Source organism: Scyliorhinus torazame, chromosome 9 (assembly GCF_047496885.1).
Source record: "Scyliorhinus torazame isolate Kashiwa2021f chromosome 9, sScyTor2.1, whole genome shotgun sequence".
In the NCBI taxonomy this organism is placed as follows: Eukaryota; Metazoa; Chordata; class Chondrichthyes; order Carcharhiniformes; family Scyliorhinidae; genus Scyliorhinus; species Scyliorhinus torazame.
Genome location: NC_092715.1, coordinates 6,107,566 through 6,126,304, shown reverse-complemented (window position 1 = coordinate 6,126,304; position 18,739 = coordinate 6,107,566). Strand labels below are relative to the sequence as shown.

The window sequence follows — 18,739 nt, the reverse complement described above, 5'->3', positions numbered from 1 at the left end:
CGATGTGGTGATGGGATCGGGGTTGGAGTGCGATGTGGTGATGATCGGGGTTGGAGTGCGATGTAGTGATGATCGGGGTTGTAGTGCGATGTGGTGATGGGATCGGGGTTGGAGTGCGATGTGGTGATGATCGGGGTTGGAGTGCGATGTGGTGATGATCGGGGTTGGAGTGCGATGTGGTGATGATCGGGGTTGGAGTGCGATGTGGTGATGATCGGGGTTGAAGTGCGATGTGGTGATGGGATCGGGGTTGGAGTGCGATGTGGTGATGATCGGGGTTGGAGTGCGATGTGGTGATGATCGGGGTTGGAGTGCGATGTGGTGATGATCGGGGTTGGAGTGCGATGTGGTGATGATCGGGGTTGGAGTGCGATGTGGTGATGATCGGGGTTGGAGTGCGATGTGGTGATGATCGGGGTTGGAGTGCGATGTGGGGATGATCGGGGTTGGAGTGCGATGTGGTGATGGGATCGGGGTTGGAGTGCGATGTGGTGATGATCGGGGTTGGAGTGCGATATGGTGATGATCGGGGTTGGAGTGCGATGTGGTGATGGGATCGGGGTTGGAGTGCGATGTGGTGATGATCGGGGTTGGAGTGCGATGTGGGGATGATCGGGGTTGGAGTGCGATGTGGTGATGATCGGGGTTGGAGTGCGATGTGGTGATGATCGGGGTTGGAGTGCGATGTGGTGATGATCGGGGTTGGAGTGCGATGTGGTGATGATCGGGGTTGGAGTGCGATGTGGTGATGATCGGGATTGGAGTGCGATGTGGTGATGATCGGGGTTCGAGTGCGATGTGGTGATGGGATCGGGGTTGGAGTGCGATGTGGTGATGATCGGGGTTGGAGTGCGATGTGGTGATGATCGGGGTTGGAGTGCGATGTGGTGATGATCGGGGTTGGAGTGCGATGTGGGGATGATCGGGGTTGGAGTGCGATGTGGGGATGATCGGGGTTGGAGTGCGATGTGGTGATGATCGGGGTTGGAGTGCGATGTGGTGATTATCGGGGTTGGAGTGCGATGTGGTGATGATCGGGGTTGGAGTGCGATGTGGTGATGATCGGGGTTGGAGTGCGATGTGGTGATGGGATCGGGGTTGGAGTGCGATGTGGTGATGATCGGGGTTGGAGTGCGATGCGGTGATGATCGGGGTTGGAGTGCGATGTGGTGTTGGGATCGGGGTTGGAGTGCGATGTGGTGATGATCGGGGTTGGAGTGCGATGTGGTGATGGGATCAGGGTTGGAGTGCGATGTGGTGATGATTGGGATTGGAGTGCGATGCGGTGATGATCGGGGTTGGAGTGCGATGCGGTGATGATCGGGGTTGGAGTGCGATGCGGTGATGATCGGGGTTGGAGTGCGATGCGGTGATGATCGGGGTTGGAGTGCGATGTGGTGATGATCGGGGTTGGAGTGCGATGTGGTGATGATCGGGGTTGGAGTGCGATGTGGTGATGATCGGGGTTGGAGTGCGATGTGGTGATGATCGGGGTTGGAGTGCGATGTGGTGATGATCGGGGTTGGAGTGCGATGTGGTGATGATCGGGGTTGGAGTGCGATGTGGTGATGGGATCAGGGTTGGAGTGCGATGTGGTGATGGGATCGGGGTTGGAGTGCGATGTGGTGATGATCGGGGTTGGAGTGCGATGTGGTGATGATCGGTGTTGGAGTGCGATGTGGTGATGATCGGGGTTGGAGTGCGATGTGGTGATGATCGGGGTTGGAGTGCGATGTGGTGATGATCGGGGTTGGAGTGCGATGTGGTGATGGGATCGGGGTTGGAGTGCGATGTGGTGATGATCGGGGTTGGAGTGCGATGTGGTGATGGGATCGGGGTTGGAGTGCGATGTGGTGATGATCGGGGTTGGAGTGCGATGTGGTGATGATCGGGGTTGGAGTGCGATGTGGTGATGATCGGGGTTGGAGTGCGATGTGGTGATGATCGGGGTTGGAGTGCGATGTGGTGATGATCGGGGTTGGAGTGCGATGTGGTGATGATCGGGGTTGGAGTGCTATGTGGTGATGATCGGGGTTGGAGTGCGATGTGGTGATGATCGGGGTTGGAGTGCGATGTGGTGATGATCGGGGTTGGAGTGCGATGTGGTGATGATCGGGGTTGGAGTGCGATGTGGTGATGATCGGGGTTGGAGTGCGATGTGGTGATGATCGGGGTTGGAGTGCGATGTGGTGATGATCGGGGTTGGAGTGCGATGTGGTGATGATCGGGGTTGGAGTGCGATGTGGTGATGATCGGGGTTGGAGTGCGATGTGGTGTTGGGATCGGGGTTGGAGTGCGATGTGGGGATGATCGGGGTTGGAGTGCGATGTGGTGATGATCGGGGTTGGAGTGCGCTGTGGGGATGATCGGGGTTGGAGTGCGATGTGGTGAAGGAATCGGGGTTGGAGTGCGATGTGGTGATGATCGGGGTTGGAGTGCGATGTGGTGATGGGATCGGGGTTGGAGTGCGATGTGGTGATGATCGGGGTTGGAGTGCGATGTGGTGATGATCGGGGTTGGAGTGCGATGTGGTGAAGGAATCGGGGTTGGAGTGCGATGTGGTGATGATCGGGGTTGGAGTGCGATGTGGTGATGATTGGGGTTGGAGTGCGATGTGGTGATGATCGGGGTCGGAGTGCGATGTGGTGGTGATCGGGGTTGGTGTGCGATGTGGTGATGGGATCGGGGTTGGAGTGCGATGTGGTGATGATCGGGGTTGGAGTGCGATGTGGTGGTGATCGGGGTTGGAGTGCGATGTGGTGATGATCGGGGTTGGAGTGCGATGTGGTGATGATCGGGGTTGGAGTGCGATGTGGTGATGATCGGGGTTGAAGTGCGATGTGGTGATGATCGGGGTTGGAGTGCGATGTGGTGATGATCGGGGTTGGAGTGCGATGTGGTGATGATCGGGGTTGGAGTGCGATGTGGTGAAGGGATCGGGGTTGGAGTGCGATGTGGTGATGATCGGGGTTGGAGTGCGATGTGGTGATGATCGGGGTTGGAGTGCGATGTGGTGATGATCGGGGTTGGAGTGCGATGTGGTGATGATCGGGGTTGGAGTGCGATGTGGTGATGATCGGGATTGGAGTGCGATGTGGTGATGGGATCGGGGTTGGAGTGCGATGTGGTGATGATCGGGGTTGGAGTGCGCTGTGGGGATGATCGGGGTTGGAGTGCGATGTGGTGATGATCGGGGTTGGAGTGCGATGTGGTGAAGGAATCGGGGTTGGAGTGCGATGTGGTGATGATCGGGGTTGGAGTGCGATGTGGTGATGGGATCGGGGTTGGAGTGCGATGTGGTGATGATCGGGGTTGGAGTGCGATGTGGTGATGATCGGGGTTGGAGTGCGATGTGGTGATGATCGGGGTTGGAGTGCGATGTGGTGATGATCGGGGTTGGAGTGCGATGTGGGGATGATCGGGGTTGGAGTGCGATGTGGTGATGGGATCGGGGTTGGAGTGCGATGTGGTGATGATCGGGGTTGGAGTGCGATATGGTGATGATCGGGGTTGGAGTGCGATGTGGTGATGGGATCGGGGTTGGAGTGCGATGTGGTGATGATCGGGGTTGGAGTGCGATGTGGGGATGATCGGGGTTGGAGTGCGATGTGGTGATGATCGGGGTTGGAGTGCGATGTGGTGATGATCGGGGTTGGAGTGCGATGTGGTGATGATCGGGGTTGGAGTGCGATGTGGTGATGATCGGGGTTGGAGTGCGATGTGGTGATGATCGGGGTTGGAGTGCGATGTGGTGATGGGATCGGGGTTGGAGTGCGATGTGGTGATGATCGGGGTTGGAGTGCGATGTGGTGATGGGATCGGGGTTGGAGTGCGATGTGGTGATGATCGGGGTTGGAGTGCGATGTGGTGATGATCGGGGTTGGAGTGCGATGTGGTGATGATCGGGGTTGGAGTGCGATGTGGTGATGATCGGGGTTGGAGTGCGATGTGGTGATGATCGGGGTTGGAGTGCGATGTGGTGATGATCGGGGTTGGAGTGCGATGTGGTGATGATCGGGGTTGGAGTGCGATGTGGTGATGATCGGGGTTGGAGTGCGATGTGGTGATGATCGGCGTTGGAGTGCGATGTGGTGATGGGATCGGGGTTGGAGTGCGATGTGGTGATGATCGGGGTTGGAGTGCGATGTGGTGATGATCGGGGTTGGAGTGCGATGTGGTGATGATCGGGGTTGGAGTGCGATGTGGTGATGATCGGGGTTGGAGTGCGATGTGGTGATGGGATCGGGGTTGGAGTGCGATGTGGTGATGATCGGGGTTGGAGTGCGATGTGGTGATGGGATCGGGGTTGGAGTGCGATGTGGTGATGATCGGGGTTGAAGTGCGATGTGGTGATGATCGGGGTTGGAGTGCGATGTGGTGATGATCGGGGTTGGAGTGCGATGTGGTGATGATCGGGGTTGGAGTGCGATGTGGTGATGATCGGGGTTGGAGTGCGATGTGGTGATGATCGGGGTTGGAGTGCGATGTGGTGATGGGATCGGGGTTGGAGTGCGATGTGGTGATGATCGGGTTTGGAGTGCGATGTGGTGATGATCGGGGTTGGAGTGCGATGTGGTGATGATCGGGGTTGGAGTGCGATGTGGTGATGATCGGGGTTGGAGTGCGATGTGGTGATGATCGGGGTTGGAGTGCGATGTGGTGATGATCGGGGTTGGAGTGCGATGTGGTGATGATTGGGGTTGGAGTGCGATGTGGTGATGATCCGAGTTGGAGTGCGATGTGGTGATGATCGGGGTTGGAGTGCGATGTGGTGATGATCGGGGTTGGAGTGCGATGTGGGGATGATCGGGGTTGGAGTGCGATGTGGTGATGATCGGGGTTGGAGTGCGATGTGGTGAAGATCGGGGTTGGAGTGCGATGTGGTGATGATCGGGGTTGGAGTGCGATGTGGTGATGGGATCGGGGTTGGAGTGCGATGTGGTGATGATCGGGATTGGAGTGCGATGTGGTGAAGGAATCGGGGTTGGAGTGCGATGTGGTGATGATCGGGGTTGGAGTGCGATGTGGTGTTGGGATCGGGGTTGGAGTGCGATGTGGTGATGATCGGGGTTGGAGTGCGATGTGGTGATGATCGGGGTTGGAGTGCGATGTGGTGATGATCGGGGTTGGAGTGCGATGTGGTGATGATCGGGGTTGGAGTGCGATGTGGTGAAGGAATCGGGGTTGGAGTGCGATGTGGTGATGATCGGGGTTGGAGTGCGATGTGGTGATGATCGGGGTTGGAGTGCGATGTGGTGTTGGGATCGGGGTTGGAGTGCGATGTGTTGATGATCGGGGTTGGAGTGCGATGTGGTGATGATCGGGGTTGGAGTGCGATGTGGTGATGATCGGGGTTGGAGTGCGATGTGGTGATGATCGGGGTTGGAGTGCGATGTGGTGATGGGATCGGGGTTGGAGTGCGATGTGGTGATGATCGGGGTTGGAGTGCGATGTGGTGATGGGATCGGGGTGCGATGTGGTGATGATCGGGATTGGAGTGCGATGTGGTGAAGGAATCGGGGTTGGAGTGCGATGTGGTGATGATCGGGGTTGGAGTGCGATGTGGTGATGATCGGGGTCGGAGTGCGATGTGGTGATGATCGGGGTTGGAGTGCGATGTGGTGATGATCGGGGTTGGAGTGCGATGTGGTGATGATCGGGGTTGGAGTGCGATGTGGTGATGATCGGGGTTGGAGTGCGATGTGGTGATGATCGGGGTTGGAGTGCGATGTGGTGATGATCGGGGTTGGAGTGCGATGTGGTGATGGGATCGGGGTTGGAGTGCGATGTGGTGATGATCGGGGTTGGAGTGCGATGTGGTGGTGATCGGGGTTGGAGTGCGATGTGGTGATGATCGGGGTTGGAGTGCGATGTGGTGATGATCGGGGTTGGAGTGCGATGTGGTGATGATCGGGGTTGAAGTGCGATGTGGTGATGATCGGGGTTGGGGTGCGATGTGGTGATGATCGGGGTTGGAGTGCGATGTGGTGATGATCGGGGTTGGAGTGCGATGTGGTGAAGGGATCGGGGTTGGAGTGCGATGTGGTGATGATCGGGGTTGGAGTGCGATGTGGTGATGATCGGGGTTGGAGTGCGATGTGGTGATGATCGGGGTTGGAGTGCGATGTGGTGATGATCGGGGTTGGAGTGCGATGTGGTGATGATCGGGATTGGAGTGCGATGTGGTGATGGGATCGGGGTTGGAGTGCGATGTGGTGATGATCGGGGTTGGAGTGCGATGTGGTGATGATCGGGGTTGGAGTGCGATGTGGTGATGATCGGGGTTGGAGTGCGATGTGGTGATGATCGGGGTTCGAGTGCGATGTGGTGATGATCGGGGTTGAAGTGCGATGTGGTGATGATCGGGGTTGGAGTGCGATGTGGTGATGATCGGGGTTGGAGTGCGATGTGGTGATGATCGGGGTTGGAGTGCGATGTGGTGAAGGGATCGGGGTTGGAGTGCGATGTGGTGATGATCGGGGTTGGAGTGCGATGTGGTGATGATCGGGGTTGGAGTGCGATGTGGTGATGATCGGGGTTGGAGTGCGATGTGGTGATGATCGGGGTTGGAGTGCGATGTGGTGATGATCGGGATTGGAGTGCGATGTGGTGATGGGATCGGGGTTGGAGTGCGATGTGGTGATGATCGGGGTTGGAGTGCGATGTGGTGATGATCGGGGTTGGAGTGCGATGTGGTGATGATCGGGGTTGGAGTGCGATGTGGTGATGATCGGGGTTCGAGTGCGATGTGGTGATGATCGGGGTTGGAGTGCGATGTGGTGATGATCGGGGTTGGAGTGCGATGTGGTGATGATCGGGGTTGGAGTGCGATGTGGTGATGATCGGGATTGGAGTGCGATGTGGTGATGATCGGGGTTGGAGTGCGATGTGGTGATGATCGGGGTTGGAGTGCGATGTGGTGATGATCGGGGTTGGAGTGCGATGTGGTGATGATCGGGATTGGAGTGCGATGTGGTGATGATCGGGGTTGGAGTGCGATGTGGTGATGATCGGGATTGAAGTGCGATGTGGTGATGATCGGGGTTGGAGTGCGATGTGGTGATGATCGGGGTTGGAGTGCGATGTGGTGATGGGATCGGGGTTGGAGTGCGATGTGGTGATGATCGGGGTTGGAGTGCGATGTGGTGATGATCGGGGTTGGAGTGCGATGTGGTGATGATCGGGGTTGGAGTGCGATGTGGTGATGATCGGGGTTGGAGTGCGATGTGGTGATGATCGGGGTTGGAGTGCGATGTGGTGATGATCAGGGTTGGAGTGCGATGTGGTGATGATCGGAGTTGGAGTGCGATGTGGTGATGATCGGGGTTGGAGTGCGATGTGGTGATGATCGGGGTTGGAGTGCGATGTGGTGATGGAATCGGGGTTGGAGTGCGATGTGGTGATGATCGGGGTTGGAGTGCGATGTGGTGATGATCGGGGTTGGAGTGCGATGTGGTGATGATCGGGGTTGGAGTGCGATGTGGTGATGATCGGGGTTGGAGTGCGATGTGGTGATGATCGGGGTTGGAGTGCGATGTGGTGATGATCGGGGTTGGAGTGCGATGTGGTGATGATCGGCGTTGGAGTGCGATGTGGTGATGGGATCGGGGTTGGAGTGCGATGTGGTGATGATCGGGGTTGGAGTGCGATGTGGTGATGATCGGGGTTGGAGTGCGATGTGGTGATGATCGGGGTTGGAGTGCGATGTGGTGATGATCGGGGTTGGAGTGCGATGTGGTGATGGGATCGGGGTTGGAGTGCGATGTGGTGATGATCGGGGTTGGAGTGCGATGTGGTGATGGGATCGGGGTTGGAGTGCGATGTGGTGATGATCGGGGTTGAAGTGCGATGTGGTGATGATCGGTGTTGGAGTGCGATGTGGTGATGATCGGGGTTGGAGTGCGATGTGGTGATGATCGGGGTTGGAGTGCGATGTGGTGATGATCGGGGTTGGAGTGCGATGTGGTGATGATCGGGGTTGGAGTGCGATGTGGTGATGGGATCGGGGTTGGAGTGCGATGTGGTGATGATCGGGGTTGGAGTGCGATGTGGTGATGATCGGGGTTGGAGTGCGATGTGGTGATGATCGGGGTTGGAGTGCGATGTGGTGATGATCGGGGTTGGAGTGCGATGTGGTGATGATCGGGGTTGGAGTGCGATGTGGTGATGATCGGGGTTGGAGTGCGATGTGGTGATGATTGGGGTTGGAGTGCGATGTGGTGATGATCCGAGTTGGAGTGCGATGTGGTGATGATCGGGGTTGGAGTGCGATGTGGTGATGATCGGGGTTGGAGTGCGATGTGGGGATGATCGGGGTTGGAGTGCGATGTGGTGATGATCGGGGTTGGAGTGCGATGTGGTGAAGATCGGGGTTGGAGTGCGATGTGGTGATGATCGGGGTTGGAGTGCGATGTGGTGATGGGATCGGGGTTGGAGTGCGATGTGGTGATGATCGGGATTGGAGTGCGATGTGGTGAAGGAATCGGGGTTGGAGTGCGATGTGGTGATGATCGGGGTTGGAGTGCGATGTGGTGTTGGGATCGGGGTTGGAGTGCGATGTGGTGATGATCGGGGTTGGAGTGCGATGTGGTGATGATCGGGGTTGGAGTGCGATGTGGTGATGATCGGGGTTGGAGTGCGATGTGGTGATGATCGGGGTTGGAGTGCGATGTGGTGAAGGAATCGGGGTTGGAGTGCGATGTGGTGATGATCGGGGTTGGAGTGCGATGTGGTGATGATCGGGGTTGGAGTGCGATGTGGTGTTGGGATCGGGGTTGGAGTGCGATGTGTTGATGATCGGGGTTGGAGTGCGATGTGGTGATGATCGGGGTTGGAGTGCGATGTGGTGATGATCGGGGTTGGAGTGCGATGTGGTGATGATCGGGGTTGGAGTGCGATGTGGTGATGGGATCGGGGTTGGAGTGCGATGTGGTGATGATCGGGGTTGGAGTGCGATGTGGTGATGGGATCGGGGTGCGATGTGGTGATGATCGGGATTGGAGTGCGATGTGGTGAAGGAATCGGGGTTGGAGTGCGATGTGGTGATGATCGGGGTTGGAGTGCGATGTGGTGATGATCGGGGTTGGAGTGCGATGTGGTGATGATCGGGGTCGGAGTGCGATGTGGTGATGATCGGGGTTGGAGTGCGATGTGGTGATGATCGGGGTTGGAGTGCGATGTGGTGATGATCGGGGTTGGAGTGCGATGTGGTGATGATCGGGGTTGGAGTGCGATGTGGTGATGATCGGGGTTGGAGTGCGATGTGGTGATGGGATCGGGGTTGGAGTGCGATGTGGTGATGATCGGGGTTGGAGTGCGATGCGGTGATGATCGGGGTTGGAGTGCGATGCGGTGATGATCGGGGTTGGAGTGCGATGTGGTGATGATCGGGGTTGGAGTGCGATGTGGTGATGATCGGGGTTGGAGTGCGATGTGGTGATGATCGGGGTTGGAGTGCGATGTGGTGATGATCGGGGTTGGAGTGCGATGTGGTGATGATCGGGGTTGGAGTGCGATGTGGTGATGATCGGGGTTGGAGTGCGATGTGGTGATGATCGGGGTTGGAGTGCGATGTGGTGATGATCGGGGTTGGAGTGCGATGTGGTGATGATCGGGGTTGGAGTGCGATGTGGTGATGATCGGGGTTGGAGTGCGATGTGGTGATGATCGGGGTTGGAGTGCGATGTGGTGATGATCGGGGTTGGAGTGCGATGTGGTGATGATCGGGGTTGGAGTGCGATGTGGTGATGATCGGGGTTGGAGTGCGATGTGGTGATGATCGGGGTTGGAGTGCGATGTGGTGATGATCGGGGTTGGAGTGCGATGTGGTGATGATCGGGGTTGGAGTGCGATGTGGTGATGATCGGGGTTGGAGTGCGATGTGGTGATGATCGGGGTTGGAGTGCGATGTGGTGATGATCGGGGTTGGAGTGCGATGTGGTGATGATCGGGGTTGGAGTGCGATGTGGGGATGATCGGGGTTGGAGTGCGATGTGGGGATGATCGGGGTTGGAGTGCGATGTGGTGATGATCGGGGTTGGAGTGCGATGTGGTGATGATCGGGGTTGGAGTGCGATGTGGTGATGATCGGGGTTGGAGTGCGATGTGGTGATGATCGGGGTTGGAGTGCGATGTGGTGATGATCGGGGTTGGAGTGCGACGTGGTGATGATCGGGGTTGGAGTGCGATGTGGTGATGATCGGGGTTGGAGTGCGATGTGGTGATGATTGGGGTTGGAGTGCGATGTGGTGATGATCGGAGTTGGAGTGCGATGTGGTGATGATCGGGGTTGGAGTGCGATGTGGTGATGATCGGGGTTGGAGTGCGATGTGGGGATGATCGGGGTTGGAGTGCGATGTGGTGATGATCGGGGTTGGAGTGCGATGTGGTGAAGATCGGGGTTGGAGTGCGATGTGGTGATGATCGGGGTTGGAGTGCGATGTGGTGATGGGATCGGGGTTGGAGTGCGATGTGGTGATGATCGGGATTGGAGTGCGATGTGGTGAAGGAATCGGGGTTGGAGTGCGATGTGGTGATGATCGGGGTTGGAGTGCGATGTGGTGTTGGGATCGGGGTTGGAGTGCGATGTGGTGATGATCGGGGTTGGAGTGCGATGTGGTGATGATCGGGGTTGGAGTGCGATGTGGTGATGATCGGGGTTGGAGTGCGATGTGGTGATGATCGGGGTTGGAGTGCGATGTGGTGAAGGAATCGGGGTTGGAGTGCGATGTGGTGATGATCGGGGTTGGAGTGCGATGTGGTGATGATCGGGGTTGGAGTGCGATGTGGTGTTGGGATCGGGGTTGGAGTGCGATGTGTTGATGATCGGGGTTGGAGTGCGATGTGGTGATGATCGGGGTTGGAGTGCGATGTGGTGATGATCGGGGTTGGAGTGCGATGTGGTGATGATCGGGGTTGGAGTGCGATGTGGTGATGGGATCGGGGTTGGAGTGCGATGTGGTGATGATCGGGGTTGGAGTGCGATGTGGTGATGGGATCGGGGTGCGATGTGGTGATGATCGGGGTTGGAGTGCGATGTGGTGAAGGAATCGGGGTTGGAGTGCGATGTGGTGATGATCGGGGTTGGAGTGCGATGTGGTGATGATTGGGGTTGGAGTGCGATGTGGTGATGATCGGGGTCGGAGTGCGATGTGGTGGTGATCGGGGTTGGTGTGCGATGTGGTGATGGGATCGGGGTTGGAGTGCGATGTGGTGATGATCGGGGTTGGAGTGCGATGTGGTGGTGATCGGGGTTGGAGTGCGAAGTGGTGATGATCGGGGTTGGAGTGCGATGTGGTGATGATCGGGGTTGGACTGCGATGTGGTGATGATCGGGGTTGAAGTGCGATGTGGTGATGATCGGGGTTGGAGTGCGATGTGGTGATGATCGGGGTCGGAGTGCGATGTGGTGAGTGATCGGGGTTGGAGTGCGATGTGGTGATGATCGGGGTTGGAGTGCGATGTGGTGATGATCGGGGTTGGAGTGCGATGTGGTGATGATCGGGATTGGAGTGCGATGTGGTGATGATCGGGGTTGGAGTGCGATGTGGTGATGATCGGGGTTGGAGTGCGATGTGGTGATGATCGGGGTTGGAGTGCGATGTGGTGATGATCGGGGTTGGAGTGCGATGTGTTGATGATCGGGATTGGAGTGCGATGTGGTGATGATCGGGGTTGGAGTGCGATGTGGTGATGATCGGGGTTGGAGTGCGATGTGGTGATGATCGGGGTTGGAGTGCGATGTGGTGATGATCGGGGTTGGAGTGCGATGTGGTGATGATCGGGGTTGGAGTGCGATGTGGTGATGATCGGGGTTGGAGTGCGATGTGGTGATGATCGGGGTTGGAGTGCGATGCGGTGATGATCGGGGTTGGAGTGCGATGTGGTGATGATCGGGGTTGGAGTGCGATGCGGTGATGATCGGGGTTGGAGTGCGATGCGGTGATGATCGGGGTTGGAGTGCGATGTGGTGATGATCGGGGTTGGAGTGCGATGTGGTGATGATCGGGGTTGGAGTGCGATGCGGTGATGATCGGGGTTGGAGTGCGATGCGGTGATGATCGGGGTTGGAGTGCGATGTGGTGATGATCGGGGTTGGAGTGCGATGTGGTTATGATCGGGGTTGGAGTGCGATGTGGTGATGATCGGGGTTGGAGTGCGATGTGGTGATGATCGGGGTTGGAGTGCGATGTGGTGATGATCTGGGTTGGAGTGCGATGTGGTGAAGGAATCGGGGTTCGAGTGCGATGTGGTGCTGATCGGGGTTGGAGTGCGATGTGGTGATGATCGGGGTTGGAGTGCGATGTGGTGATGATCGGGGTTGGAGTGCGATGTGGTGATGATCGGGGTTGGAGTGCGATGTGGTGATGGGATCGGGGTTGGAGTGCGATGTGGTGATGGGATCGGGGTTGGAGTGCGATGTGGTGATGATCGGGGTTGGAGTGCGATGTGGTGATGATCGGGGTTGGAGTGCGATGTGGTGATGATCGGGGTTGGAGTGCGATGTGGTGATGATCGGGGTTGGAGTGCGATGCGGTAATGATCGGGGTTGGAGTGCGATGCGGTGATGATCGTGGTTGGAGTGCGATGTGGTGTTGGGATCGGGGTTGGAGTGCAATGTGGTGATGATCGGGGTTGGAGTGCGATGTGGTGATGATCGGGGTTGGAGTGCGATGTGGTGATGATCGGGGTTGGAGTGCGATGTGGTGATGATCGGGGTTGGAGTGCGATGTGGTGATGATCGGGGTTGGAGTGCGATGCGGTGATGATCGGGGTTGGAGTGCGATGCGGTGATGATCGGGGTTGGAGTGCGATGTGGTGATGGTATCGTGGTTGGAGTGCGATGTGGTGTTGGGATCGGGGTTGGAGTGCGATGTGGTGATGATCGGGGTTGGAGTGCGATGTGGTGATGATCGGGGTTGGAGTGCGATGTGGTGATGGGATCGGGGTTGGAGTGCGATGTGGTGATGATCGGGGTTGGAGTGCGATGTGGTGATGATCTGGGTTGGAGTGCGATGTGGTGATGATCGGGGTTGGAGTGCGATGTGGGGATGATCGGGGTTGGAGTGCGATGTGGTGATGATCGGGGTTGGAGTGCGATGTGGTGATGATCGGGGTTGGAGTGCGATGTGGTGATGATCGGGGTTGGAGTGCGATGTGGTGATGATCGGGGTTGGAGTGCGATGTGGTGTTGAGATCGGGGTTGGAGTGCGATGTGGTGATGATCGGGGTTGGAGTGCGATGTGGTGATGATCGGGGTTGGAGTGCGATATGGTGATGGGATCGGGGTTGGAGTGCGATGTGGTGATGATCGGGATTGGAGTGCGATGTGGTGATGATCGGGGTTGGAGTGCGATGTGGTGATGATCGGGGTTGGAGTGCGATATGGTGATGATCGTGGTTGGAGTGCGATGTGGTGATGATCGGGGTTGGAGTGCGATGTGGTGATGATCGGGGTTGGAGTGCGATGTGGTGATGATCGGGGTTGGAGTGCGATGTGGTGATGATCGGGGTTGGAGTGCGATGTGGTGATGATCGGGGTTGGAGTGCGATGTGGTGATGATCGGGGTTGGAGTGCGATGTGGTGATGATCGGGGTTGGAGTGCGATGTGGTGATGGGATCGGGGTTGGAGTGCGATGTGGTGACGGGATCGGGGTTGGAGTGCGATGTGGTGATGATCGGGGTTGGAGCGCGATGTGGTGATGATCGGGGTTGGAGTGCGATGTGGTGATGGGATCGGGGTTGGAGTGCGATGTGGTGATGATCGGGGTTGGAGTGCGATGTGGTGATGATCGGGGTTGGAGTGCGATGTGGTGATGGGATCGGGGTTGGAGTGCGATGTGGTGATGATCGGGGTTGGAGTGCGATGTGGTGATGGGATCGGGGTGCGATGTGGTGATGATCGGGGTTGGAGTGCGATGTGGTGAAGGAATCGGGGTTGGAGTGCGATGTGGTGATGATCGGGGTTGGAGTGCGATGTGGTGATGATCGGGGTTGGAGTGCGATGTGGTGATGATCGGGGTCGGAGTGCGATGTGGTGGTGATCGGGGTTGGTGTGCGATGTGGTGATGGGATCGGGGTTGGAGTGCGATGTGGTGATGATCGGGGTTGGAGTGCGATGTGGTGGTGATCGGGGTTGGAGTGCGAAGTGGTGATGATCGGGGTTGGAGTGCGATGTGGTGATGATCGGGGTTGGAGTGCGATGTGGTGATGATCGGGGTTGGAGTGCGATGTGGTGACGGGATCGGGGTTGGAGTGCGATGTGGTGATGATCGGGGTTGGAGCGCGATGTGGTGATGATCGGGGTTGGAGTGCGATGTGGTGATGGGATCGGGGTTGGAGTGCGATGTGGTGATGATCGGGGTTGGAGTGCGATGTGGTGATGATCGGGGTTGGAGTGCGATGTGGTGATGATCGGGGTTGGAGTGCGATGTGGTGATGATCGGGGTTGGAGTGCGATGTGGTGATGATCGGGGTTGGAGTGCGATGTGGTGATGATCGGGGTTGGAGTGCGATGTGGTGATGATCGGGGTTGGAGTGCGATGTGGTGATGATCGGGGTTGGAGTGCGATGTGGTGATGATCGGGGTTGGAGTGCGATGTGGTGATGATCGGGGTTGGAGTGCGATGTGGTGATGGGGTCGTGGTTGGAGTGCGATGTGGTGATGATCGGGGTTGGAGTGCGATGTGGTGATGATCGGGGTTGGAGTGCGATGTGGTGATGATCGGGGTTCGAGTGCGATGTGGTGATGATCGGGGTTGGAGTGCGATGTGGTGATGATCGGGGTTGGAGTGCGATGTGGTGATGATCGGGGTTGGAGTGCGATGTGGTGATGGGGTCGTGGTTGGAGTGCGATGTGGTGATGATCGGGGTTGGAGTGCGATGTGGTGATGATCGGGGTTGGAGTGCGATGTGGTGCTGATCGGGGTTGGAGTGCGATGTGGTGATGATCGGGGTTGGAGTGCGATGTGGTGATGATCGGGGTTGGAGTGCGATGTGGTGATGGGATCGGGGTTGGAGTGCGATGTGGTGATGATCGGGGTTCGAGTGCGATGTGGTGATGGGATCGGGGTTGGAGTGCGATGTGGTGATGATCGGGGTTGGAGTGCGATGTGGTGATGATCGAGGTTGGAGTGCGATGTGGTGATGGGGTCGTGGTTGGAGTGCGATGTGGTGATGATCGGGGTTGGAGTGCGATGTGATGATGATCGGGGTTGGAGTGCGATGTGGTGATGATCGGGGTTGGAGTGCGATGTGGTGATGATCGGGGTTGGAGTGCGATGTGGTGATGATCGGGGTTGGAGTGCGATGTGGTGATGATCGGGGTTGGAGTGCGATGTGGTGATGATCGGGGTTGGAGTGCGATGTAGTGATGATCGGGGTTGGAGTGCGATGTGGTGATGATCGGGGTTGGAGTGCGATGTGGTGATGATCGGGGTTGGAGTGCGATGTGGTGTTGGGATCGGGGTTGGAGTGCGATGTGGTGATGATCGGGGTTGGAGTGCGATGTGGTGATGATCGGGGTTGGAGTGCGATGTGGTGATGATCGGGGTTGGAGTGCGATGTGGTGATGATCGGGGTTGGAGTGCGATGTGGTGATGATCGGCGTTGGAGTGCGATGTGGTGATGATCGGGGTTGGAGTGCGATGTGGTGATGATCGGGGTTGGAGTGCGATGTGGTGATGATCGGGGTTGGAGTGCGATGTGGTGATGATCGGGGTTGGAGTGCGATGTGGTGATGATCGGGGTTGGAGTGCGATGTGGTGATGATCGGGGTTGGAGTGCGATGTGGTGATGATCGGGGTTGGAGTGCGATGTGGTGATGATCGGGGTTGGAGTGCGATGTGGTGATGATCGGGGTTGGAGTGCGATGTGGTGATGATCGGGGTTGGAGTGCGATGTGGTGATGATCGGGGTTGGAGTGCGATGTGGTGATGATCGGGGTTGGAGTGCGATGTGGTGTTGGGATCGGGGTTGGAGTGCGATGTGGTGATGATCGGGGTTGGAGTGCGATGTGGTGATGATCGGGGTTGGAGTGCGATGTGGTGATGATCGGGGTTGGAGTGCGATGTGGTGATGATCGGGGTTGGAGTGCGATGTGGTGATGATCGGCGTTGGAGTGCGATGTGGTGATGATCGGGGTTGGAGTGCGATGTGGTGATGATCGGGGTTGGAGTGCGATGTGGTGATGATCGGGGTTGGAGTGCGATGTGGTGATGATCGGGGTTGGAGTGCGATGTGGTGATGATCGGGGTTGGAGTGCGATGTGGTGATGGGATCGGGTGGGTCGGTTTTGTGGCCTTGATTATTAACACAACCTCAACCTCTTTCATCGATACCGTTCCCTCTTCCGGGGTCTGATTGACATCCATGCACTCCCCCTCTTCGAAGGCGAGGACAGCTGCTCGAACTAACGCGTCTGGGACGAGATCTCGAATCTGCAGAGCTGGGACAGACAGAGAAATTGGACCGTGACTTAAATCTCTCCCATGTGAGAAGCCAGCTATGGATACTGCACCACAAGAGTGACATCACAAACCAATAGGTCTCTTTCTATTATAACAAACATTAATTTAAACTCAGAATTAATTACATGAGTAACAAATTAACAAATTTGCAGTTAACAGTTCAAGCAATTCTTAAACAAAGGGAAAAATTTGAATTTGTTCCCTACTATTCAAGGCATTGGGAAGACCGCACCAGGTGGACTGTGCACAGTGTGGTCGCCTTGTACATAGAAACATACATAGAAAATAGTAGCAGAAGGAGGCCATTTGGCCCCTCGAGCCTGCTCCGCCATTCATTATGATCCTGGCTGATCATCAAGTTCAATACCCTGATCCTGCCTCCCCCCCCCCCCCCCCATATCCCTCGATCCCTTTAGCCCCAAGAGCTGTATCGAATTCCTTATTGAAATTACACAATGTTTTGGCCTCAACTACTTTCTGTGGGAGGGAATTCCACAGATTCGCCGCTCTCTGGGTGAAGAAATTTCTCCTCACCTCAGTCCTAAAAGGTTTACCCTTTATCCTCAAACTATGACCCCTAGTTCTGGACTCCCCCACCATCGGGAACATGCTTTCTGAATCTACCCTGTCCAATCCTGGTAGAATTTTGTACGTTTCTATGAGATCCCCTCTCACTCTATTAAACTCCAGTGAATATAATCCGAACCGTTAGTCTTTCCTCATACGACAGTCCCGCCATCCCAGGAATCAGCCTGGTAAACCTTCGCGGCTCTCCCTCCATAGCAAGAACATCCTTCCTCAGATATGGACATCTAAACTGCGCATTACTCCAGGTGTACTATTACGGGTCAGGGTTTAGAGAACCCCAAAGTGGGCTTCACCTGACCCATAACTTTAAATAGATTGTGGTTATGGGGAGCACAAGGGCCCACTTTACAGGTGTGCTGCAACAGAGAGCTGAAGTATTTTTAAACCAAAGCAATTGGCAGGATTCTCCCATCGGGCGGCTAAGTGCCGACGCCAGCGTAAAAATGGGAGTGTTCTGCTCCGGCGTCGGCGTCCGTTCCGGGACCCCATTCTCCAGCCCACATGGGGCTAGGACGGCGCTCCAGCTGCCGATCCCGGCGTGAGCCCGGCACCGCGGGGTCAACGCACGCGCAGTGGCCTTCTTCCCCGCGCCGGCCCTGACACCAAATGGTGCAGGGCGACAGGAGCCGGCGCGGAGGAAAGATGGCCGGGGGGGCAGAGAGGCCGGCCCGCCGATCAGTGGGCCCCAATCGTGGGTCAGGCCACTACGGAGGCCCCCGCCCCCCCCCCGGGGTCGGACCCCCCTCCCACAAGCTGCACCCGGACCCTTCAACGCCGAGGTCCCGCCGGCTCAGAGGATGTCAGAATAGCGCCGGCGGGACTCGGATTTTTTGTGACGGCCGTTCGGCCCATCCGGGCTGGAGAATCCGCACGCCGGCCCGTGTCGGCCCGGGTCAGAGAGTCGGCGCATACCCCGACCGGCGCCACACCGACCACGCCGGCGTCGATTCTCCGCTCTGCGGAGAATTGCTTCCCGGCGTCGGGGCAGCGTGGCGCGATTCGCGCGACTCCGTGCTGATTCTCCAACCCGGCGGGGGGGTCGGAGAATTCCGCCCAATGTTTATTCTATGAATCCAGTTAACATTTTTTTTTAAAATATGTTTTATTGAAATTTTTTTTCCCCAACTACAATTTTTCCCCTCTTACAAAGCAAACGCAACAATAACAATACAGACATTTTTAACAATACACAAGTAACAAAACCCCTTTATCTTTGACCTAAACTAAACTAAACCTCCCCCTGGGTTGCTGCTGCTGGTCATCTGTCTTCCCTCTAACGTTCCTCTAGGTAGTCAAGAAATGTCTGCCACCGCCTGGTGAACCCTTGAGCCGATCCTCTCAGGGAAAACTTTATCTGCTCCAGTTTAATAAACCCCGCCATATCGTTTACCCAGGCCTCCAGTCCGGGGGGTTTCGCCTCCTTCCACATGAGTAGGATCCTGCGCCGGGCTACTAGGGACGCAAAGGCCACAACGTCGGCCTCTTTCGCCTCCTGCACTCCCGGCTCTTCCGCAACTCCAAATAGAGCTAACCCCCAGCCTGGTTTGACCCGGGCCTTCACCACCCGCGAAATCACTCCCGTCACTCCCTTCCAATACCCTTCCAGTGCCGGGCACGCCCAAAACATATGTGCGTGGTTTGCCGGGCTCCCGCCACACCTCCCACATTTGTCCTCCACTCCAAA

General features: G+C 56.9%; 1 protein-coding gene across 3 annotated transcripts in view; it reads right to left on the bottom strand.

The window, feature by feature from the left end:
* The window catches only part of spef2 (sperm flagellar 2), a 941,194-nt gene that overhangs the window by 608,921 nt on the left and 313,534 nt on the right, over positions 1-18,739 (bottom strand). For 2 of the 3 annotated variants that reach the window (XM_072515585.1, XM_072515587.1), the window contains exon 12: positions 16,318-16,445. In XM_072515585.1, coding sequence (XP_072371686.1) covers positions 16,318-16,445 — 128 coding nt within the window. The remainder of the gene's footprint in view (positions 1-16,317; positions 16,446-18,739) is intronic. The other variant, XM_072515586.1, reaches the window with a different exon arrangement.